Source organism: Cebus imitator, unplaced genomic scaffold, assembly GCF_001604975.1.
Source record: "Cebus imitator isolate Cc_AM_T3 unplaced genomic scaffold, Cebus_imitator-1.0 Scaffold63, whole genome shotgun sequence".
NCBI lineage: Eukaryota > Metazoa > Chordata > Mammalia > Primates > Cebidae > Cebus > Cebus imitator.
The window spans coordinates 1,829,037-1,855,966 of NW_016107378.1; the positions used below are offsets into that span (position 1 = coordinate 1,829,037).

The window sequence follows — 26,930 nt, forward strand, 5'->3', positions numbered from 1 at the left end:
AACCATCAGATTTAATCTAATCATATGCAACAAAAACTGCCAAGATTTCTTTTGTGGTAACTGAAATGAATTTCAGAACATCATTTCCTTAACACAATTTGTTTCCTATATAGTGTGAATAGGCAGAAAATAGCAAATCATTTTGTTTGACACAGATAAGACATGTAATGCTAATACTGTATGAAGGAGGGGACATTTGTAGAATAAGTGAGGATAAACTTGTATGAATTTCTTTCCCTCTTCCATTAAAGAAAACAATAAAGAAACTTCAGTGCTGAGGAAAAAGCCTTTTGCTGCTTCTACTATTGAAAACAAAAATATAACATGAAATAAAAGTTTTCAAATAAAATAAAACATAATCTTGCCAGCTTAACCTATTTCTATTTCCTTAGTACATGGTATTCTGTGTCTATATACAGTTGTTATCAGTGTATCCATATCAATGTCTATGCTGTTTTTCACTGTCCACAAATATGCAAAATAACTATTTTCAATGGTTGCGAATTAAGGTGAAATTTAACTATCTAAATAACTGATCACATACTATAAAGGCATTAAGGATGTGCCTAACTTTTCACTACTATGGATTATGCTAAACATCTTAATGTATAAAACAGTTCCATTTAATAATTTCCTGGGTTTGACTCCTAAAAATAGTTTTATGGGATCAAAGACAGGAATATTTTTATGGTGCTTTATACATATTCCCATATAGCTTTTAAAAAAGTAGACCAATTGGAAAAACTATCAGAAGTATATGAATTATACCAGCTTCAGTGTCACTCTGCCAACCCTGAATATTGTTAGTTTTTACTTTTGGTAGATCACTTAAAACAGTCATCATTGAGAAAATACTTTTAATTTTAAGGTGATTTTTAAGGCCTGTTTACACATGATCATCCATAGCACAGGTCATAAACTGTTTCTTAAAATAGCAAACAATAAATATTTTAGGCTTGCAGGCCATAGGTCTATGCTGCAACAACTCAACTCTGCCTCTGTAGCTCCAAAACAGCCATAAACGGTATATAAACAAATGAGTGTGGCTGCATTCCAATAAAACTTTATTTACAAAGTCAGCTGGCCTGTGAGCAATAGTTTGCTGACCCCTGCTCTATGATATAAAAAGCAAGATATTCACATATGTGTCCAATGAATAAAAAACCACGTAGCTTGAATAGAAGCATAGAAAACACAAAAGTCTAGATTTGGGGTAACATTTTTCTCTCAACAGAATCACTATAGCCACTCACCTCCTTGTTTAAAGTTAATATGTGCTCAAAATTTGGTCTAAAAATTAGAAGACATAAACACAGCTATGACTTATCAGAGAAAGCTATGCCTCAGGATATTTTAAAAGCAATGCTGCTCTAATGACAATATGAAATTGGTCCAGGTGGAAAAAGCAAGCAAGGCTGGGGAGAATTGTAACCCCGAAGTACTACTTTTGGGAACTTTTGCATGTCTGTATTTATTGCAGGGGGGTGGGAGTGAGAAGTTTCCTGCTGTCTCATATTTTTCCTTACGCATTTCGATTTACCTGCTAGATCGCTCCACTTGGCAGCTCCAACCCAGCCTGTTCAAAACTTACTATCACCTTGCTCTAATGTCTCGGGCTCCATTTCAACTAAGTAGTGTCATCCCTGAACCACCCAGACTTGACACTCAAGAGTCATCCTAGAAAACATCCAATAAAGCATTAGTTCATTCCATTTATTCATTCATTCACTCATCACGATATTCCTCTCTCCATGTCAGTCAGCTGCCAAGTCTCATACTATATCTCCTACATTATTTGTGAAAATTAGGGTCTGAACTACTACGGTCTGAACCCCGTCTCTACTAAAAATACAAAAAATTAGCTGGACTTGGTGGCATGCACCTGTAGTCCCAGCTACTTGGGAGGCTGAAGCAGGAGAATCCTTGAGCCTGGGAGGCGGAGGCTATAGTGAGCCGACATAACACCACTACACTCTAGCCTGGGTGACAGAGTGACACTCTGTCTCCAAAATAACAGTAATAATAATAATCAGTAGTCCACAACTGCCAACCAACTTAAGTTTAAACACTTAATCTGAAATCCAAGATTTTCATGCCCATGCAGCCTGGTCCCATGCATTCTGATCCCATGAAGCCTTATCTGCCAGTCTTCCCTTTGGCAACCTGAGACTCACTCAAACCACAGCCAGTCAATATTCCCCAAGAATTCCCATTCCGTCCCAATCACAAGATTCACACCTCAGTCTTGTTTCATCCCATTTGCTGTCCTAAAATCCCCTAATCCCTACATGTTCAATCCCCTACATTTTACTCATCCTGAAAGGCTACTACAAACTCCGCCTCACCCATGAAGGCTTATGCTATCTGCTACCTTCTATTCTTCACTGTACATACTCTTTAGACTATAAACATCTTAAAGATACTGAACATAACCATTCCTGTTCACAAGTCCCTACAAGAATACCTTGAACGGTATAAAGTTCAATAAAAGTTTGAAGAATGAACAAACTGGAATCCCTTCTGAAGAGTAATTCCTATAATCAAAACTTGCTGATGATTTAATGTCTCTTGCTTTATTATATACACCCCAGTATACAAATGAAGACAGAACCACCCTCCACAGAGAGCTTTAGTTGTTCCTATCTCCTATTAGTTTTTCATCAGAATAAAATGAAAAGACAGTAGTAGCAGTAGAAGTAATTTAATAAAAGTGGTAATGACTAACTTCTTTGAATGTATACTAGTTACTGTTCTAAAAAGACTTACACATATTAACTAATTTAATCCTCGTATGAATTACGTATGATTGTTCTTATGAGGATTAAATTAGTTAATATGTGTAAGACTCTCTACTCTTCCGGATTAGATTAGGAAAGACGTAGAAGGGCTCACTTAAGTCGCCACATACTCAAGTGATCTACAACACAAGGAAGAGATTCCTGGGAGGGTTATAGCTAGAAAGACAGATGCCTATAACTGGGGAAATGAAATCCTTCTGTACAATACAAGGCACATATTAGATGCTCTATAAATGCCCGTTCCCTTCAACTTCCCTTTCCCTCCCCCATCCCTTCCCCTCCCCCTTCCCTTCTCCTCCGTTCCCCTCCCTCCCTCCCTCCCTTCCATCCTTCTTTCCTTCTTTCCTCCCTTCCTCCTCTGTTTGTTTTTCCCTATCTTACTCCCTCCCTTCCCTCTTTTCTAACAGAACTCCTTTTAGGTCTCTAAGACAATTATTTCTGTGTTCATTTGCTTAAAATTTGTCTCCCCAACTAAAGTTCAACAAAGGTGGTGGGCATCATGGTCCTGTTGACAGCTCTGTCTCCCAGGTCTACAGTGTTAGACACCTAACAGGCACTCAAATATTTAAATGAATGAGTGACTGGAAAAAAGAAAGGGGAGAAAGGCAGAAAGGAGTGCTGGACAGCCTTGCTGGCATCTCGGTTTAAATACTCATTCATTCTCTCTGCCACATAGCAGTATGATTGGTCCACTGGTAAAGCTACTTAATGATCAAAAGACAAGACACTGCCGTATAGACTCATGCAGTACTGCCGCTGGGGGACCTTGTCCTGTACCTTCCTGCCACCTTGATGTACCACTTCCACCCAATTTTCTCACACTTGTCCCCTGTAGTCCCTTGAAACGTCAAGCTATAAAGCAAAGCACAGATAACAGGCTTAGGTAGAAGGTCACTTGTAATCCTTTTCATGTCTTGCTCCATGGAACCCTTCTTTTTCTTTTTTTTGAGACAGAGTCTCACATTGTCGCCCAGACTAAAGTGCAATGGCGCGATCTCGGCTCACTGCAACCTCTGCCTCCCAGGTTCACAGATTATCCTGCCTCAGCCTCCTGAGTAGCTGGGATAACAGGCACACACCACCATATCCAGCTAATTTTTATGTATTTTTAGTAGAGACGAGGTTTCACTATGTTGGCCAGATTGGCCTTGAACTCCTGACCTCGTGATCTGCCCACCTGGGCCTCCCACTGGGCTGGGTTTACAGGCATGAGCCACCACGCCCGGCCCGGAACCCGTCTTAACTGAGTACATGGGACCCCAACATGACTAATATGAGTCTTTCTCATTTCTTAGTTTTCCATTCTGAACCAGTCTGAACAGCTAACCATCGGCCATTACAAGTGGTGGCAGAATTTAGCAATAAAGTCTGGGTTATGAATACAACTGGGGAGCTCAGAAATTCCTTGGAAACTGTAACTTTCTCTTTAATTTACACTCACATGCCCAGAAGTCTGACCAAAAAGTTAAGAGAGCTAAAAATCCTCAACATCCGAACCCAGCCACAGCTAACACATGCACAAGTGCAAAAATCTGCCCCAATTCCTCTGGTGATCTCCTGCCCTTGGCCTTGACAGATACAACCCTCTAAATAAATCTCTAACTATAAACACTTATCAATGACATTTTCCTTCTCCAAGAAACATAACCCCAAGAAGCAAAATACACTTATCCCATGCCATGAATAAGCTTTCTAAAACTGTATCCAACACAATCCAAAGCTCAAAAAGCAAGTAAACAGAGACAAAAGTAAAGTTAGATGGAAGCAATTTTCCTATCAAATACTCTTCCAAAGCCCTATGATAAATTGCTCATTCGACCACTTCTGTCACATCCAGTTAGGTGGAAATCACATTTTTATTTACACTTACCTCTGCCACTCGGTGGGTGGAACTAAACCGAGGTTGCGAACCAGCCAAAACACAGTGTTGGTGGGTGGCATTGAGATCATCTACAGGAAAAACACCACAAGTTTATAAAACTATATTTATTACTCAGTATATACTGCATATTATTTAACTAAAACACAAGGTAAACAGTAAATCCATCTTTCAAGAAATGACAATAACCAAGGAATCAACATTTACCTTGTCGTCTTTAAATCAATCCCTTATAAGGAGGTGACTATATATATATATTCTATTATATATGTATCTACTTATAAGTAGACATTATATATGTAGATATATAACAAGTATAATATAAATATAAGTGTACAATAAATATGATATACTTGTAAATACTTATGCAAGTATGGATAAGTAGATATATAATCATACGTATATAATTAAAGGTATACATATATTTTTTATCATGTAAACTATAACACTTTGAAGAGTGAAAGGGGGTGCTATTAATTATTCCAGAACAGCGGGTATAAACCAGGACTGTCCTCAGCAAACAAGATATAGGGTCACTCTGCTTATTTGTGGTCCTACAATGCCCACCCACTATAAAATTTACTATTTACAGATTGAGCTTCTTTCACTTTCTCATGACACATCTACTTCTACCCTTGTCTTTAGAATAAACCAGAATTTTGGAATTGAACACCTTTCATCTGAAAAATCTGCCTCTTTCCCTCCATAATCAATGTAACCATTTTGCCCCAACAATTTTCCAGGCAACAAACCAACCAACTCAGCATGTTGCATGTTTGGCTCTTAGAACAGAATTTAAGTCTAGGGATTCACAACCCAAGAATGAAGTAGGTGGTGAATTCATTAGCTGAAGAATATTCTTAAAACCACAAGCAGTGGGAGAAAAACCAATGACCAAATTGTTGCATATCTCAAGAAATGATACCACAAGTTAGGCAAAATCTATACAACCTCTGCTTAGGACATGACTTCCTCTATTACAAAAACAGAGACTTGTAATGTCCTCCAGCAATGGTATCCTATATAGGCAACACAAGATTTTTATCAAGATACCAAAAAAGATAATGAGTGAAACTAAGAGGCAAATGCCAACAGGCCCCTTACGTGTCAGCAAAAACGACCTACAATATCATGTCTAAACACAGAAAGGAAATAAAAAATATTAAGGAAGGATTTCTGCTTATGAATATTATGAAGTAACAGTGACAAGGTTTACCCTTCTGCCTTAAACAACAACAAAACAAACCAAAAATACGAATCAAAGCTTTCAGCAACATATAATCCATGGAGAGGAGAAACAAAATAGGTGAGAGACACTTAACGATTGCCCTAACTTACTCCATGGAAACAGTTTCAATGTCACAGAATAGAGAAGAAGAAGTCAAAAACCAGAGTCTCTTTTTCTTTCTTGCCAAGTTTAGAAGACAAGATTGGAGAATAGGGACGCCAAGGCCACAGGGCCTTGAAAGGCAGAATGCTGGAACAGAAACCACCATACAGAGAGCAAACAGCAATTGCAGAAGGGTTCCCTCAAGTATTTGAAAGAGCACTGACCTGTGCATGTGTGAATAAAAACTTCCCAAGGGCCAAAAAAAGAAGCATCACAATGTAGCAGGTGAAACCAATCTCAGATCTCACACATAGCCAGGAATATTTTATGTTCCCAGCAACCAAAATTGCTCCCACTACATGAGATAACAGAAAATCATTAGGAAAGCATCACTGTGGAAGTAGGGTTAAATGAGTCCTAGGTTAAAAGTTGCACTAGTCCCACCTAGGTAGGCTTAAAACTAAGCCTCAAAAGGATCCAACTTCTGGCTGGGCATGGTGGCTCATTGCCTGTAATCCCAGTACTTTGGGAAGCCAAGGTGAGTGGATCACCTGAGGTCAACAGCTCGAGACCAGCCTGGCCAACACGGTGAAACCCTGTCTCTATTAAAAGTACAAAAATTCGCTGGGCATGGTGGTGGGTGCCTGTAATCCCAGCTACTGAGGAGGCTGAGGCAAAAGAATCGCTTGAACCCAGGAGACAGAGGTTGCAGTGGCCCGAGATCACGCAATTGCACAGCAGCCTGGGAAATAAGAGCAAACTCCATCCCAAAACAAAATTTAAAAAAAAGGATCCAACGTCTTCTTAGTAATCTAATTATTGATTAGAGCAAAAATCAAAAGTATGTAAAAGTACATAACAAATTCAGGCACCCAATAAATAACCATGTGCAATATCCAACATCCATTCAAAAAGCAACAGGGAAATAAAAGATACATATACACGCACAATATGTGAGATTTTCACATCTCTCTTTTCTTCTAAATGTACATATCTGTCCTTTCACATATATATACAAGTCAAGCTTCTAAAGGTTAAACATGTAGTATCTGAAACAAAACTCACACCGAATGAAATGAACAGCAATTTAGAAAGTGCAGAAGAAAAGATCAGTGAACTAGAATACACAAAAAATAAAAAACTATGCAAAATAAAGTGGCTAAAGAAAAAAAGACTACAAAAATATGAAAGAGCATGAGTGACCTCCAGAACAATATTAAACCATTTAACAAAAATGTAATTTGAATTCCAGGGGAGGAAGGGTAACAAAAACATATACATTTTTATAGAAACAATGACAAAAAATTCACCAAATTTCATGAAAACTATAAAACCAGAGATCCAATAAGCTCAATGAATTCTAAGCAAAAAAATATCAGACTAAACTAAAACATGTGATAATGAAATTTCTTAAAATCAGTAATAAAGTGAAAATGTTAAAAGCAGTCAGAAAAAGAGACATTAAATACAAAGGGACAAGGATTAGAATGACAGCAGACTTCTCATCAAAGCTATAAAACTCAGAAGACAACTGGAACTGGATGACAAAATACTGGAAAAAACTGTCACTCTACTATTCTATACATAGTGAGTACTCTTTCCAAAATAAAAGTGAAATAAAGGCTTTACAGAAAGAGACTGAAACAATTTATATTCAGTAGATTTACAGTATAAGAATTGTTATGAAATTCTATGGGCAAAAGAAAAATAATATCAGAAGGAATTCAGATCTGCTCAAAGGAATAAAAAGTAACATAAGTGATAAATATCATGAAAGAATATGCCTATTTAAAACCAAAATAATAACAATGTATTGTGAGGTTTATTACATATGCATAAATAAAACACGTGAAAAAGCACAAAGGAGAGGAGGAAAGAAGGAAAAGTGGTATAACATTCAAAGTTACACTGGGGTAAGTTAAGGACATAAAAATATTGTAAAACCAAGAGCAGTAGCTCTGAATGAGATGTAATTTTGTCATTCCTCACTCTGTAGAGAGAGGCAGACTGGAAACAGAGAATGACAATTTACCAGAGTAAAAACCAAGAAGCAGAAACATGCACAAGAACCAGTACCAGGGTAGAAAAAGCTTAACTGTAACTACTGAATTGCTGGAGACTCAATGTAGGCAGAACTGAGAATTAGAAAGTCCAAAGGAACTCAGTCTTAGGGAACTCCCACACTTTTGTGAGTTTTATCTCCAAGAGCTCTGAGGTTCTCACAGTAGACACTTTATATATGTATTTATTTATTTATTTTCTGAAGAGACAGAGTCTCACACGTCATCCAGGCTGGAATGTAGTGGCATGAACATACCTCAGTGCCACCTACAAATCCTAGCCCCTGCCAGCCATTCTATCACGACTAAGAATGAGAAAAAAGAAAATAAGAAGCACTGTGAGGCTCACAATTCACAGGTATAGACTCAAAAGACTGAGATTTAATCATAAGATTCTAGAATGCTTCCCCTCCCAATACACCTTACCACCACATTATTACTGCAGTTCCTTTTATCCAATACATCACATCTACCTATCAAGAAAAAAATACAAGGCCATCGTTTGAAAAAACTGAGCAAAATCAGAACCAGAGTCAGAAATGGCAAAAATTATCAGAAATGTTTTTAAACTATGATTACTATTCTAAGACTCTAAAGGACAATGTTGACAACATGCAAGAGCTGATGGGGAACGTAAGCAGAGGAGTGGAAATTCTAAGAAAGAATCGAAAAGAAAATGCTGGAAATCAATAACACTGTAAAAGAAATAAAGAATGCTTTTAATGGGCTCATTAGAAAACTGAACAAGCCAGATGAAAGATCTCTGAGCATGAGGATATGTTTAGAGAAACTTCCGAAACTGAAAAGCAGAGAAAAAAGACTGAAAAAAAAAAAACCCAGAACTATGGGACAGCTACAAAAGGTATAATATATGTATAACGGTAATAACAGAAGGAGAAGAAAGAGGAAAAGGAACAGAAGAAAATTAGAAGCAATAATAACTAAGAATGTGCTTAAATTAATGTTAGACACCAAACTAGAGACTCAGAAGCTCAGGGAAAAACCTACACCTAGTCATATTATATTCAAACTGCAGAAAGTTGAGGGATAAAGAATTTTGCAAAAAGCCAGAAGGAAAAAAACAGTTTATCTCTAAAGGAGTAAACAAACAAACAAAAATCTGACTTTTCCTCAAAAAACCGGGTAATCAATTCAAAAGTGAAGTGAAACACTTAAGGTGTTGAGAGGAAAAAAACAACAGCCTAGAATTGTGGATCCTGCAAAACCACCCTTCAAAAGTAAAGGAGAAACAGGCCACATGTGGTGGCTCATGCCTATAATCCGAGCATTTTGGAAGGCCAAGGCAGGTGGATCACTTGAGATCAGGAGTTCAAAACCAGCCTGGCCAACATGGTAAAACCTCATCTCTACTAAACATACAAAACTTAGGTGGGCAGAGTGGCACACGCCTGTAATCCTGGCTACTCGAGAAACTGAAGCAGGAAAATCACAGCCTGGCCAACGGAGTGAGACTCTGTCAAAANAAAAAAAAAGGAAAAGGAAAGAAAAGGGAAAGAAAGGGAGGGGAGGGGTGGGCAGTGGAGGGGTAGGGAAGGGAGGGGAGGGGAGGGGGATGAAAGTATTTTTTTAAAAAAGTTTTTCGGACAAAAATTCAGGGAATTTGTTGCTAGCAGACTTGTATTATAAGAAATTTGTCAGAAAGAAAATCATACAGGTCAGAAACTCATATCTACATAAAGGAAGAGATTTTGAGACGGAGTAAGTGAAAGTAAAATGAAAATCAATATTTTTCTTATCCTTAATTGATAGAAGAGATAACAATTTATTCACAATAACAATGATGTACTCAATTATATATGCCACATATGTGTGTGTGTTTGTGTGTGTGTGTGTGTGTGTGTGTGCATGCGTGTGCGCACGCGCCTGTGTTTGCTGGGGTTTTTTTGTTGTCGTTTTTTGAGATGGAGTCTCACTCTATCGCCAAGGTTGGAGTGCAATGGCATGATTTGGGCTCACTGCAACCTCCACCTCCTGGGTTCAAGCAATTCTCCTGACTCAGCCTCCAGGGCAGCTGGGACTACAGGTGTGTGCCACCACACCTGGCTATTTTCTTTGTATTTTTAGTAGAGACGGTGTTTCACCTTGTTAGCCAGGATGGTCTCTATCTCCTGACTACATGATCTGCCCATCTTGGCTTCCCAAAGTGCTGGTATTACAGGTGTGAGCCACTTCGTCAAGCCTATATGCTTATTTATAAGTGAGATTAATAAGTGATAGCAATGAGTGTAAGAGATGAGAGAAAAAAATTACAAGAATATTTTATTTTACTGTACTTGCACTATCTGTGAAACAGTATAGTGTTATTTGAAAGTGGACTTGAAACAGTTGTAAATGTATACTGCAACCTCTAGGTCACTAATTTAAAAAGTCAAAAAATATATATGTAATTGATATGCTAAGACAGGAGATGAAATGAAATCATGAAATCCTCAAAATTATAAAAGCAGAAAAAGAATGGAAGACAAAAACAGTGGGAAAAAACAAGTACAAAAAACAGAAAACATTAACAAATATGATAGATATTAATCCAAGCATAACAATATTCACTTTAAATGCCAGTGGTCTAAATACACACATGAAGAAACAAGATATTATCAGAATGGTTAAAAAACAAGGCATAACTATAGGCTGTCTACAAGGAACTCAATTTAAATATAAAGATACACACAGATAAAACTTAAATATATGAAGAAGACAGATATACTATGCTAACATTAATCTAAAGAAAGCTGGAATGCTTATATTAATTTCAGACAGAGTAGATTTCAGAGCAAAAATAAATTATCACAGAGAAAAAGGGGTAGTAGCCAGGCACGGTGGCTCATGCTTATAATCCCAGCAGTTTGGGAGGCCGAGGTGGGCGGATCACCTGAGGTCAGGAGTTTGAGACCAATCTGGCTAACATGGTGAAACTCCATCTCTACTAAACATATAAAAAATTAACCAGGTGTGGTGGCATGCACCTGTAATCCCAGCTACTCAGGAGGCTGAGGCATGGGAATTGCTTGAACCTGGGAGGCGGAGGTTGCAGTAAGTTGAGATCACGCCACTGCACTCCGACTTGGGCAACAAGAGCGAAACTCCATCTCAAGAAAAAAAAGAAAGAAAGAAAAAGGGGTAGTACATAATGACAAAGGAGTAAATTCTCCCAGAAGATACAACAGTCATTAACATGCATGCAGCTAATAATGGAGCATCCAAATACGTAAGGCAAAAACTGATAGAGCTGTAAGGGAAAACAGACAAATCCACACTATAACTGGAGATGTCAACATCCCTCTATCAGAAAAGGACAGATACAGCAGGCAGAAAATCATTAAGGACACAGTTGAACTCAACAATACCATCAGTCAATTGAATATTATTGACATACATAGACTACTTCATTCAACAACAGCAGAATGCACACTAGTATCAAGCTCACATGGAGCATTCCCCAAAGTAGACCACATTCTGGGCCATAAAACACATATTACCAAATTTAAGAGAATGGAAATCATACAATGTCTGACCTCAGACCAGAATGGAATTAAACTAGAAAACAATAACAGAAAGATAGCTGGAAAATCCCCAAATACTTAGAGATGGAACAATATATTTCTAATTAACAAAAAAAAAAAAAAAACCTTAAGAAAAATGAACTAAATGAAAGTGAAAATACAACCTATCAAAATTTGTTGGAAGCAACATAAGCACTACTTAGAGGAAAATTTATAGCATTAAATGCCACAAATTTACAGCATTAATATACCATTCTGCTTATATTAGAAGAAAGATCTAAAATCAGTAAGCTAAGCTTCTATTGTATGAAATTTTAAAAAGAACAAATTAATCCAAGGTAAGCAGAAGAAAAGAAACAATAAAAGTTAATGTAGCTCAATGAAATAAAAAACAGGAAACTAATATAGAAAATTAATAAAAACAAAGCTAGTTCTTTTAAAAAATCAATAAAATTGATAAACCCCTAGCCAGACTAAGAAAAAAGTGACAAGAAACATATTACTAATGTCAGAAATGAAAGAAGTGACATCACTATAGATCCAATGGGCATTAAAAGGATAATTTTAAAATGGTATGAACAATTCTTTACCCAAAAATCTGATAACCTATACAAAATGAACCAAGTCCTTAAAAAATAAAATCTGTCAAAACTCACACAAGAAAAAATGAACAATATGAATAGGCCTATCTCTACTAAAGAAATTGAATCGATAATCAACATGCTTCCAAAGCACTAGACCCAAATAGGTTCACTATTGAGTGCTACCAAACGTTATACTAATTCTTAACAATCTGTACTAAAAGATAACAAGGGAATATTTCCAAACTCATTCTATGGGAACAGCATTACCCAGACAGACATTACAAGAAAGAAAACTAAAGATCAGTATTCTCTCATAAGCATAGATGTAAAAATCCTCATCAAAATATTAGCAAATTGAATTTAACAATGTATAAAAAGAATCATACACCACGACCAAGTGAGATTTATCCCAGTTATAAAAAAAAAAAATTCAACATTCAAAAATCAATTAATGTAATCCATCACACCAACAGGCTACAAAGAAAAAAAAACATGATCATACTAATAGGTACAGAAAAACCATTTGACCAAATGTAATACCCATCCATAATAAAAATTCTCAGTAAACTAGAAATAGAGAAGAACTTCCTCAACACATAAAGAATGTGTAAGGAAGCCTGCAGCTAACATCATACTTAGCAGTGTGAACCTAGAGGCTTTTCTGCTCAGAGCAAGAATAAGACAAAGATGTCTCCTCCCAACATTTCTTTTCTGTATCATATTGGAAGATCTGGCTGACACAGTAAGACAAGAAAAGAAAACAAAAGGCTTACAGATTGAAAATGGAAAAAATAGAATATCTTTATTAACAGATTATATCGTCTGTGTAGTAAATTCAAAAGAATCAATAATTTAATCTGCCTTTGAACAGACCACTCTGGCAGCTTTATAGGAAAGAGGAAGGACTAAGAGGGAAACAAGAATTGAAGCAGTAAGACCAGTCAGGAAGCTGTTGCAATGTCATTCAGGAGCTAATAGTGACTTGAACTACAGTGACAGGGGAGGAGACAATGAGCAGATATCAGATTGAGAACGTTCTAGGAAAAGACAATAGGGCGTGCTAATGAATTGGATGAGTAAAATCAGGGGAAAGTAAACTCAAAAACAACTCTTGGCTGGGCATGGTGGCTCACGCCTGTAATTCCAGCACTTTGGGGGGCCAAGGCAGGTGGATTGCGAGGTCAGGAGATCGAGACCATCCCGGCCAACATGGTGAAACCCTGTCTCTACTAAAAATACAAAAAAATTAGCTAGGTGTGGTAGCACGTGCCTGTAATCCCAGCTACTCGAGAGGCTGAGGCAGGAGAATCACTTGAACCAGGGAGTTGGTGGTTGCAGTGAGCCAAGAATGAGCCACTGCACTCCAGCCTGGATGACAGAGCGAGACTCCGTCTCAAAAAAAAGAACAACTCTTGGGGTTTTCACAGCAACAAATGATTAAAGGTGAGTAAGTCACAAAACCTTAGGACATTGTATAAATAATACCACAAAATGCAATTAGAGGTCAGGATGAAAACATCAGTGATACAGTTGGAGTTTTAAATGCAAATATAGACACAACAACATAGAAGATCAAAAGCAAAGACTTGGGCTCCAAAGTGTGGCTTTAGGGCCGGATGAAGAAGGCTAAGCGACCATTCTCTCTTCCTGTTTGCCATCTCTGAGGACACTCCTGAGCAGTTCTGGTTGATCCTGTGTTGCCTAAAGCGCTTTCCGAATCAAGCAAAATACTAAAAAGTGGAGTTTGAAGGGGGTTCCCCAGGCTAGATTCACATAAAAGACTGGGACAATTCTAGGAAATACATAAATGCCAGTCTCATCTACCCAAATAAAAGCCTTATTATTCCTGTGCTATTAATACTGGGACCCAGAGACATCATTAGGGGAAAAATCATCACCTTAATGAGCATATTTGTTAAGTTCTTTTGTTCCCCTGCGGGGCAATTAATGTGACTCAGGCCAAATGGCAAACACAACATAAGAAGGTATACTTTGAGGCTTGCACCTTCATTTAAATCCTTGGCAACTCTCTAATCAAACAACTCTTTTGAAATCGTTTCCAACTGTATCTAATCCTTTATGACTTCTTTTAAAAAGGAAACTTGTAATTTTCATTGAAGAGCTCCTAGTTTATCGAAAACTCCAAGTCTATAAAAGCAATTCAAGCTTCATGGATTGTGCATCTCAAAGGATATACTAAAGGCATTCCCAGCGTTGAAAGATTATTCCTAATAATTTTTAGAAAAAAAAAAAAATAAAGAATGTCTATTTACCAGAACTATCTCAGAATACAGCTAAAACTTGACTGGCTCTGTATCCAGCTGGAGTAAGTTTGTAGATGATTTGACAACACACATTCAAAAAGAAAAGAAGCGCTCACTCTTTGCTGGCTGAATGCTATGTGCCCTGGCAGTGGTGCAGAGAGCTCTGGACATTCACTGTAGCATGAAATATCATCTCATATATAAAAGACCACAGAAGCAATGCTATAATTTATGGTAGGGTGACAATTCATGTTCAAGACTTTCCTGGTTTTAATACCTGCATCCTGAGATCCCCTTGCCCACAGACAAAAGGACAGTTGGTCACCCTAAATTTGCCCCAGTCCTTAATTCCTTGGATTTGTTGCCAGGGCCATTTCACCTAAATTTCTTACAGAAACAATCACGAGTTTTGCTAAAGGCACTCTTAGGGTAAATAAGCCCAATACTGAAATCCAATCTTCCCAGCTTCACACAATCACTGAAGCTTTTCATTCTTACTTACCTGTCCATTCTCATCTCTCAATCTTAATATTTATGACCTTATTTTTCCTAGATGTGGGGCCATCCGTGGCTGAAACCATTTTCAGAATTTAATAGCCAATGAATGGGGGAGGGGAAGGTTCCTGGCAAGAAGCCAGTATAGACACGGGCCCTGTCCCATTCCTAGATTCTCAATAAGACAATCAGTGGAACATAAAAATGGATCAAAACCTCTTTTGGCACTATATATTAGGGAAAGGTGCTCAATATGCCAGGAATACAAATAATTGTGTTGAATATAGTATAGGTGGAATTAAAGAAGGGCAAAGAAGGCTGACACGCGATCGTCTCTCCAAAAGAGCAGTGAGCCTGATAAATACACCAATCAAATCCTGAGCGAAATGCTCACCTCCTAACTCAGAAAGCAGAGAGCAGGAGGGCAAGAAAAGCTTACGGGACACCCAGAGGGCAGGGCTCTTGCCTCTGTAGCAAGCATTCTATGCGCACAACCTGCGATACTCACAGGTCCTAGGATGTGCTGCTGTTATAAGCCACGACTCTAAATACGAGTCATTGCAGAGGCAAGGAACTAGAGCAACAGCAATAGTAGGAGTGGCCCAAAACCTACCATGGTTTGCTCATACTGCAAGCATCCACATCACATGAAGACAAAAACAAGTTCTTAAGCATACTCCGATTTATGAAATCTCTATCTGGCTGTGAAAGGACACATTTTCTTCCTCCTTCAAGTAAAGGATTTGGCCAGGAATCCATACTAATCTCTCACAGAACCAATCTCAGCTACTTGCCTATAAGCCAGTACTAGTCCACTTTCTGTGAGGATAAAGAGGTAAGGAGTAATTGCCAAAACTATGCAAAATGACTACAGTTCAAAGGAATGGAGGCACTTGGATCAAAACTGTGTCTTCTGAAAAAGGTTTATTCAAACTGACACGATAAAATTTTGGAAAATTCTCAATTATTCAAGAAGATGCTTAATTCAAGAAGGTACTGCATCTGTAAAACTAAGGTAAGCAGACATGAAGCTGAACAGTATGAGATCAGGAAAAACCACTTGCAACTGATTTTTTTAATTGTATTTCTTCATGTAACATGGTGATAGATGGGAGTGAATAACAGAAAGCCTGTTGCAGAAAAACCAAATTACTGAGCCGGATGAGTGAACTCAAAAAATTTTCCTATAACTCAGGGAAAATATAAGAAATTAGTGACGAAAAACCTAAGACATGAGAAACAGATCCTGGAGATCAAAATATACTTAACAGGAATCACGGAATGAAAGTAAAATACAGGCCAGGCATGGTGGCTGACACCTGTAATCCAACCACTTTGGGAGCCCAAGGCAGATGGATTACTTGAGGCCAGGAGTTCAAGACCAGCCTGGCCAACACGGTGAAACCCCATCTCTGCTAAAAATACACAAATTAGCTGGACATGGTGGCGGCTGTCTGTAATCCTAGCTACTCAGGAGGCTGAGACAGGAGTATTGCTTGAACCTGGGAGGCAGAGGTTGCAGTGAGCCAAGATCACACCATTGTGCTCCAGCCTGGGTGATAGAGCGACACTCTGTCTCGAAAAAAAAAAAAAAGAAAGATACAAAAAGATTTGAGAATAATCAAAGAAACACTGGAAGACTGTTTTCCAAGGTTGTGAAAAGGCCAGAGTCTGCACTATAAAATGGCTGAGCAAGGACATAAATATATTCTGTTAAAAAATGAAATATAAAATACTACAAATGTCCAAACAGAAAATACAGCTTACCAAAATGAAACCATAAGGAAGATGGCCTCGGACATCTCTCAACATCAAATATGAGAGGTCATAGATCTCAACTCACTACAACTTCTGCCTCCAGGGTTCAAATGATTCTTCAGCCTCCTGAGTAGCTGGGATTACAGGCATGCGCCATCACACCTGGCTAATTTTTGTATTTTTAGTAGAGATGTGGTTTTGCCATGTTGGCCAGGCTGGTCTTCAACTCCTGACCTCAGGTGATCCACTCACTTTGGTCTCCCAAAGTGCTGAGATTACAGGTGTGAGCCACTGCACCCAGCCTCTACAGTTTTGAGGGGGAAAATTTGATACTCAAGAAAACTATAGCCAATCAAGGAGATATTATTCACAAGTAAAAGGATAGGAAGTCACCCTTCCATAATGCAAAGACTCAAAGAACATGCCACAACCATTCCCCTGCCGTTAGTCTTCATGAATATTATTAGAAACTACATTTTGGCTGATCAAGAGAACCATCAATAATTTTTTTTAAAATCACAGTACAAAAAAAGCTAACAGTAAGCATAAACACAGTTAAATAATTTCAAATATTGTTATTTAATTTAATGCAAGTATTACAATTAAGACTTAAATGGAAAGATATTACTCCTAAAATAAATATTAAAAATCTAAGTGAAAAATCAAAAATTGGGTATAAGAAAATACCTAGGAAGTGGGCAGAAGGGTTAGATAAAGTAAATGTTAAGAAAAACACTAACGCCTCAACAGAAAAATGAGCAAAGTACAATCAGCCAATGAATAACAGAAAGAAGTAAACAATGGCCAACAAAAATAAAAAATGTTCAACCTCATGAATAAATAAATAAACAACATTTAAAACAACAGCATATTTTCACACATCAAATTGGCAAAAATACTTGTAAATTGTAATGCTTAGCACTGTATAGAGTAGGGTAAAATAGGCTGGTGGAAGTAACTGATGATCACATTTCATACATTGCAGTTAAGAATGAAAATGAAAAGCTCTCTAAATAACAGTCTGACAATAGAATATGTAATATGTAAATGTCCACAGCATAATATCTCACCAAGGCATTCCACTTCTAGCAATTTTTCCTATGGAAATAAAGATATATGTATAAAGATATTCACTGTAGCAATATATATAATATTAAAAAACTTGAATAACCAAAGTGAAGATTTAGTGATTTAAAACATTTTCCGAACTTAATATAATTGACAAAAATTTTATATATTTACAATGCAAAATGTAATCTTTTAATAAACATATACATTGTGAAATGACTTCTAACACCAATCTAATTAACATATACATGACCTCACAGTAACTGTGTGTGTGGGTGTGTGTGTTAAAAACATTTAAGATCTCCTCTCTTAGCTAGTTTCACATATGTAATACTGTATTAATAAATATAGTTACTGATATGGTCTGGATCTGTGTCCCCACAAAATCTCATGTCGTACTATAATCCCCAGTGTTGGAGGTGAGTCCTGGTGGGAGGTGATTGCATCATGGAGGTGGTTTCTCATGAACGGTTTAGCACCATCCTCTCCATGCTGTTCTCATCACAGTGAGTTCTCACAAGATCAGGTCGTTTAAAGTGTGTGGCAGGGCCGGGCATGGTGGCTCACGCCTGTAATCCCAGCACTTTGGGAGGCCGAGGCGGGTGGATCACGAGGCCAAGAGATCGAGACCATCCTGGTCAACGTGGTGAAGCCTCGTCTCTACTAAAAATACAAAAAATTAGCTGGGCATGGTGGCGCGTGCCTGTAATCCCAGCTACTCAGGAGGCTGAGGCAGGAGAATTGCCTGAACCCAGGAGGCGGAGGTTGTGGTGAGCCAAGATTGCACCATTGCACTCCAGCCTGGGTAACAAGAGCGAAACTCTGTCTCAAAAAAAAAAAATAGTGTATGGCACACCTCCCTCCTCTCTCTTCCTCCTGCTCTGGCCATGTGAAGTGCTGGCTCCCTCTTTTTGCTTTCCATCATAATTTTAAGTTTATGAGGTCTCCCCAGAAGCCAACATCCTACTTCCTGAACAGCCTGGGTAACTGTGAACCAGTTAAACTTCTTTATAAATTACCCAGTCTTATATTTTCTTCATAGCAATGTGAGAACAGACGAATACAGTTACCATGCCTGCACATTAGGTCTCTAGAGCTTATTCATCCTGCATAAACAAAACTTGGTAACTTTTGACCAAATCTACCCAACACCCCTCAAACCCTTAGAAACCACCATAACTCTGTGTATTTATGAGTATAGCATTGTTACATATAAGTAAGATTACATGGTAACTGTCTTTCTGTGCCTTGCTTATTTCACTTAGCATAACATATTCCAGATTACTCCACATTGTCACACATGGCAGGCTTTCCTTCTTTTTTAAAGCTAAGTAATATTTCATTGTGTGTGGATATGTGTGGGTATGTCTGTGTAGATACAGATATGTAGATATATCTATCACATTTTCTTCATTCATCTGTTAAGAGATATTTAGGTCGTAGTTCTCTTTGTGGAGATCTTTTACTACCTTGGTCAAGTTTATTTCTAGGTACTTTATTATTTTTTTTCTATAGCTATTGTCAAAGGCATTGAGTTCTTGATTTGATTCTCAGTTTGGTCATTGTTAGTGCATTGCAGTGCTACTGACTTGCGTTCATTGATTTTGTAACCCAAGACTTTACTGAATTTGTTTTTCAAATCTAGGGGTCTTTTGGAAGAGTTATTAGGATTTTCAACGTATACAATCATATTACTGGCAAACAGAGATAGTTTGACTTCCTCTTTTCAATTTGGATGCCCTTTGTTTCTTTCCTTTGCCTGACTGCTCTGGTTGGGACCTCCTGCCAATTCCACTTTTACTTGGATCCCTTGTGTTTCTCTTTCTTAGAATTTTCTTAAAATTCTGTCATATTTAAATTTTCTAAAAATTATACCACATTTTAGATTCTTCAAGGCAAGGACTGTTTTAGCTGTGTACCCTATACAACACTTAACACAGTACTTTGAATATGGCTGGTGTTTACTAAGTAATTTTTGAACTAATAAGTAAATGAATGAACCGAAGATTGGCTTTTCTTTCATTTCATGGTCGTATGCCTTGGTTATACAAGCAAAAGGAAATATTTATTCTATCCTTGAAAGCTCCTGGCTGGGAAAGGTTTTGAATTTCCTCCTCAAACAGATGGCCATCAGCAGGCAGGCAGTCCTCATACCTGGGTCCATTGGGATGAGCCTGGAACCTTGGGTCCACTAAGGCAGACCTGGAGCTTATGTCTACCTGGGTGGGAGTGTTCCCTGCATCCCCAAGGGCAGGCCTAGAATGTTGATCCGTGGATGCAAACCTAAATCCTGGGTTCCACTGAGGTGAGCCTGGTAATTGCATCCACAGGAGTGAGCCTGGTGCTAACACAGTCCTGAAGCTTAAGTCTGTGCGGCAGACCTGGATCCTGAGTCCACTGGAAACTGGGTCTATACGGGAAGTCCTGCATCCCAGGCTTCAAGAGCTGACCAGGAGCCTGAGTCCATGAGGGTATATCTGGTGCTAGAGTAGGCTTGGAGCCTTCGTCTTTGGAGGCCACCCAAGCACTGGGGCTCACTAGGGTGGGCCTCTTGCTTGGTTTATAGAGAAGTTGGATACTCACTTCATTCTCCCTCCCCCACACAAAGGGTATCTCTGTTGACACTGTGCTGCTCAGGCTTCAGGGAGAGGTGACACAGGTAATTTGAAACTGTTCTTCCTCTCTCTTCAATGTGTCTTTTCTTATTTCAGTGCTCCACCCAGGCAATGTCTAACCTAGATTCCTTTGCTCTTATAAAGGTATTCTGTGCAGGGATAGTTATTGAAATTGATGTTTCTACAAGGAGACAAGTGCTATTCTGACATCTTGTTTGAAAGTAAGGGATTAATTTTTAAACCAGTTTTTAACAATCATTTTCAAGGAATGTTTAATGATAAGAAAAAATGCTCAAAATATAAATTTATCAGGAAAAATGATGCAAAACGTTTATACAACATGGTATTAATTTTATATAAATAAAAGATAAACATGTTACTAAGTATAGAAAAAAACTAGAAGGAATTAGACTAAATTATTATAAATAATATTTCCTCTTCTTTATACTTTTCAAAAGTTTGAAAATTCACTATAATAGCATGTACCCTATTTCATCAGTTCCAAGGTAGACATTTTTTCTTTATATTTAACATCTCTAAAATTGGAATCCATCTTAAACTGATGCCTTCTTTGACTGGATGATATAGTATTACTTTTAAATTAAGCAATAAAAAATTTAAAAACAAGTTTCTGTATGTGTTAAAGCTTCAAATAGAAATGTTCAACAAAGAGATTTTCAGAAAAGAGGTATTCATTCACCCAATAAATAGGACAGGAAACAGTGAGCAGTGAAATTGGCAAGAGCTTTGGCTAGTTTCGTAAATCTTCCCCTAAATAAAATTTTTCCGTGGAAGTGAAAAGTCTTTCATCAAAAGAAGTATGGCGATAAAGATGATCTCAAAGTGTATAACTTCCCCCTCTCCCTCTCCCCTCTTTTTAAAATTAACTTTTGTGCAATGCTTGGTTTGTTGTTGGGTTTTGAAGAGAATAGATTCTTGAGGTTAATAAATGATTGTTGCTTTTAAATAAGCAAAAAGATCTTTAGTCCACTTTAGCCAGGGCCACCTTTCTCCTTTATTCTTCCAAGCTGTAGCTCTTCCCAGGAGACGGCAGAGTATAGCAAGTTGCGGAAAAGGAACAATGAGAGAGGAGAGAGCTTAGATTGACAGAAAAGTCGATTAAATAGTTTTCTCCATTTCCCCCTTTGGATGTGCAGAGCCATCACTTCTGCCCACAGTTCCAGTAGACTGTGAGAACCCGAATCTTTCAAAGTTAATGAATGAAATGGAAGAAGCCACTTCAACCTCTAATTTCTGTCTCTATATGTTCTGACCTCCTTATGCACTCCTATCTCATATTCAATTTTCCATTAGCAATTAAGAAAGATAGCTATGGTTTCTGGCTAATATCTGGGGAGAGAAAAAAAATATGTTCTCTCCAAACATGTGGTAAGTTCCTAATATGTACAAGTTTCTACATGCTGTGTGTAGTATAAAAAATATATATAATATCGTACGGGTTTTCAAAAAGCTTAGGTCTAGTAAGTGACATAAGTAGCTGGAAGCCATCATCCTAAGTGAATTAATGCAGGAAAAGAAAACCAAACACTGTATGTTCTCTCTCATAAGTGGGAGCTACACTGTATGTCCATTGAGTAAACATGGACATGAAGACTGGAACAAGAGACACTAGGTAGGGCCCATTTAAGGGTGGAGAGTGGGAGGAAGGTCAGGATCAAAAAATTACCTATCAAGTACTATGCTTATTACCTGGGTGATGAAATAATTTGTATACTAAAGCCCTACAACATGCAATTTACCCATGGAGCAAACCTGCACATGTATCCCCTGAACCTGAAATAAATATTGGGGAAAAAAAATACTTCTATACCAATAACTACAGCCCAGAGGGGAAAAAGCTGTGGCATCCACACTGATTGGTTGGTCCCCTTGCCATTATGGGCATTCATTTATCTAACATCACCCCTAAATAAATGAGTTATACACATACCCAGATGAGGAGGAAAACATGGTAAGGTAGAGAGAGCAGTGTAAACAAAAAAAAGAAAAAAGGTTGTACCTCAACCAATTGTAGGATAGACTACAAAAGCACTAAAATGAATTGACCAAACGCTGTGATTTATATCTTTGTACTTTAGGTATGTACCTTGAGATCATCTGCCCTCCATGTTTGTGGGGGGTTTTTTGTTTTATTTATTTATTTATTTATTTATTTTTGAGACGGAGTCTGGCTCTGTCACCCAGTGGCGTGATCTCGGCTCACTGAAACCTCCACCTCCTGGGTTCAAGCCATTCTCCTGCCTCATCCTCCCGAGAAGCTGGGATTACAGGCACACACCACCACACTCAGCTAATTTTTGTGTTTTTAGTGTAGACAAGGTTTCACCATGTTGGCCAAGTTGATCTCAAACTCCTGATCTCAAGTGATCCACCCGCCTTGGCCTCCCAATTGTTTTTATAAAAGAGTTTTGACTCCTGTAGAAAATTATATTTAGGGGAAGATTTCCAAAACTGGCCAAAGCTCTTATCACCTTCACTGATGGCTGTGTGCTGTCCTATTTATTTGGTAAATAAACATCTCTGAAAAAAAATATATATATATACATAAAAAAAAACTAAACATCAACTTAATGATGTTTATTGGACCTAGATTACAAAGTCTAAGGAATCTTCCAGCATGAGGTATATAGTATGACCTTGAAATCTGCTGCAGGGGCTGATTGGATGAGGAAAGTCAAACTCATCCCTGGCCTAGTCCTAAGTTCAAACCTTTAATAAGGATCAACTGAAAAAAAAAAAAAAATAGCATAGTTAACACTCATTCTCCCGTGGTCTTTACAGAAGTGGCAAATAATACACATAGGATATACGACCTAATTAAAGGCCTAAAAAAAACATTTTCTATAGCTCGTGCCTTTGGGAATTATGTTCTATAGACAGGTGGACAAAGAGGGCATACGAAGACTGTTAGCCAATGGAAAAAATTCTACCACCAAACTCAGATGCAGAATTACCCAAAACAGTGTGACTATAATTGAATGAAATATGAGAGAATAAAAAACTTTCAAAATGCACAGTAAAACATTCCTCCTGAGCTTAAAAGAAACCAACACAATATCTTTACCTTTGATGGTTTTCTTATAAAATATATAGAAGAGAATGTACAGATGAATCCAGATACTGTGTTGTTTTAAAAAGTTCTGTGATATCAATGGTTATTTAAACTAGATATAAGGAAATGAAGCATGAGTCACTGTGAAAAAGAATAGGCTACCATGGAAGATTCTAAATTCTGTCTCTGGTAATCTCCAAGCATTGGGTGAATGGCCATCTGTTTGAGAAGAAACCTTAAAACCTTTTCCAGCAAGGAGCTTTCAAGGAGAGAATAAATACTCCCTTTTGCTTATATAACCAAGACATACTACCATGAAATGAAAGAAAAGCCAATCCTCAGTTCATTCGTTCACTTATTAGTTCAACAGTTACTTAGCACCAGCCATATTCAAAGTACTGTGTTAAGTGCCATACACGATACACAGCTAAAACAGTCCTTGCCTTGAAGAATCTAAAATATGGTATAATTTTTAGAAAATTTAAATATGACAGAATTTTAAGAAAATTCTAAGAAAGAGAAACACAAGGGATCCAAATAAAAGTGGAATTGGCAGGAGGTCCCAACCAGAGCAGTCAGGCAAAGGAAAGAAACAAAGGGCATCCAAATTGAAAAGTCAAACTATCTCTGTTTGCCAGTAATATGATTGTATACGTAGAAAATCCTAACAACTCTTCCAAAAGACCCCTAGATTTGAAAAACAAATTCAGTAAAGTCTTGGGTTACAAAATCAATGAACGCAAGTCAGTAGCACTGCAATACACTAACAATGACCAAGCTGAGAATCAAATCAAGAACTCAATGCCTTTGACAATAGCTACAGAAAAAAAATAATAAAGTACCTAGAAATAAACTTGACCAAGGTAGTAAAAGATCTCTACAGAGAGAAGTGCAAAACACTGATGAAAGAAATCATATATGACACAAACAAATGGAAATACATCCTACATTCATGGACTAGAAGAATCAACATCATGAAAATGACCATACCACCCAAACAAATCTACAGGTTTGATGCAATTCCTATCAAAATACCAATGTCATTTCTCACAAGAATTAGAAAAAAATAATCCTAAAATTCACATGGAACCAAAAAAGAGCCTGAATAACTAATGAATCCTAAACAAATATAACATCTGGAGGCATCACATTATCTGACTTGAAATTATACTACAAGGCTATAGTAACTAAAACAGCACGGTACTGGTATAAAAGTAGATATATAGACCAATGGAACAAAATAGAGAAGCCATAAATAAAGACAATATTTACAGCTAACTGATCTTAGACAAAGCATATAAAATCATGTACTAGAAAAGGGACACCCTATTCAAAATAGTGCTGGGAACATTGGATAGCCACATGTAGAAGAATGAAACTGAATCCCTGTGTCTCACCATGTACAAAAATTAACTCAACATGCATTACAGACTTAAATCTAAGGCCTGAGCCTATAAAAATCATAGAAGAAAACTCTTCTAGACATTGGGCTTGGCAAAGAATTTATGAATAGGACCCCAAAAGCAAATGCAACAAAATAAATGAATAAATAAATGGGACCTAATTAAACTAAAAATCTTCTGCACAGCAAAAGAAATAATGATCAAAGTAAAGGGACAACCTACAGAATGGGAGAAAATATTTGCAAGCTATGCATCTGACAAAGAATCTATAAGGAACCCAAACAAATCAGCAAGAAAAAAATAAATAATCCCATCAAAAAGTGGGCAAATGACATCAATAGATATTTCTCAAAAGAAAATACAGAAATGGGCAACAAACATATGAAAAAAAATGCTCAATATTGCATACCATCAAGGAAATACAAATTAAAACCACAATGAGATACCACCTATCCTAGCCAGAACGGCCATTATTAAAAAGTCAAAAAATAATAGATGTTGCTAGAAATGTGGTGAAAAGGGAGTGCATATACACTGAAGGTAGAAATGAAAATTACTACAACCTCCATGGAAAACAGTAAGGAGATTTCTCAAAGAACTAAAAGTAATGCTACCATTTGACCCAACAATCCACTGCTGGGTATCTACCCAGAACAGAAGTCATGATATCAAAAAGACATCTGCATGCATATGTTTATTGCCTCACATTTCACAATTGCAAAGATATGGAATCAACCAAAGTGCTGGTGAGTAAAGAAAATGTGGTATGTATACATACCATGAAATACTACTTAGTCATTAAAAAAAAAATCATGTATTTTGTAGCAACGTGGATGAAACTGAAGACCATTATTCTAAGAACCTCAGGAATAGACAAACAAATATTGCATGTTCTCACTTATAAGTGGGCACTAAGCTATGGGTACACGAAGGCATAAAGAGTGGTACAATGGACATTGGAGATTCAGAATAGAGGAGGATGTGAGGGGGGTGAGAGATTTAAAAAAACCATGTATCACATTTACACTACTCAGGTGACAGGTACATTAAAATACCAGACTTCAACATTATACAAATCACACATGCAATCAAAAACTGCTTATATCCCTAAAGCTACTGAAAGTTTTTTTTAAAAAAATATTTATCTTGAGATAGAGTCTTGCTCTGTCACCCAGGCTGGAGGGCAATGGTGTCATCTTGGCTCACTGCAACCACTGCCTCACAGGTTCAAGCGTTTCTCTTCCCTCACCCTCCTGAGCAACTAAAATAGGTACTAGGACTATAGACATACGCCACCACACCCAGCTAATTTTTGCATTTTTAGAAGAGATGGGGTTTCACCATGTTGGCCAGGCTGGTCTTGAACTCCTGACCTCAGGTGATCCACCTGCCTTAGCCTCCCAAAGGAGGTGTGAGTCACCACAACTGGCCTAAAATAATTTTTTAACGGAATTGGCAAAGGTGTTCAATGAGAAGAAATCCCAGTATGACAACTGTGGTAGGTGGGGTCTGAAGAAGCCAGAATTTACCAAACATTGAACAAGTCACATGCTAAAACATCTAGTGACATTGAGCAATCACTATAGCAAGTTTCTTCTATCAGTAAGAGTAAAGAAAGACAATTATAAATGCAGGGGGAGAGGAAAACTGATTTTGAGTTTTTAAAATCTTGACCTGACATTTGCAATATTCCTCATCCATTGGCACAGGTTTGATGGTTACAGTAGATTACATTTTGCACCTATTAATTCTATCGCTCTATCTGGTTTTGCAATAAACAACACTCACATAAACATCATTATGTACTGGTTTTCTAATTTCAGATCAACTTTTAAGTTTGCTAGTCTTGTCAAATTTACAGAATTGTATGTAAAGTTGTAAACCTCAACCGTATCAACGTAATGGTATGGCTGAAAGAGAACTTTAATTCCACATATTACATACTACAAGTCAAGAGAGTATCTCTAAATTGGTTCTAAAGGCAAACAATTAAGAAAAAAAAAACGCTAAAATTAAAAACCAAATTTTGCAAGAACGAGAGGTAATATCAGAGTACTAATTCCATTATTCTTTTTCCTTTTT

At 37.5% G+C, this 26,930-nt stretch overlaps 1 protein-coding gene across 1 annotated transcript in view; it reads right to left on the bottom strand.

The window, feature by feature from the left end:
- The window catches only part of FTO (FTO alpha-ketoglutarate dependent dioxygenase), a 412,690-nt gene that overhangs the window by 238,422 nt on the left and 147,338 nt on the right, over positions 1-26,930 (bottom strand). The window contains exon 5 of the mRNA XM_017530086.2: positions 4,669-4,748. Within this exon, the coding sequence (XP_017385575.1) occupies positions 4,669-4,748 (80 nt within the window). The remainder of the gene's footprint in view (positions 1-4,668; positions 4,749-26,930) is intronic.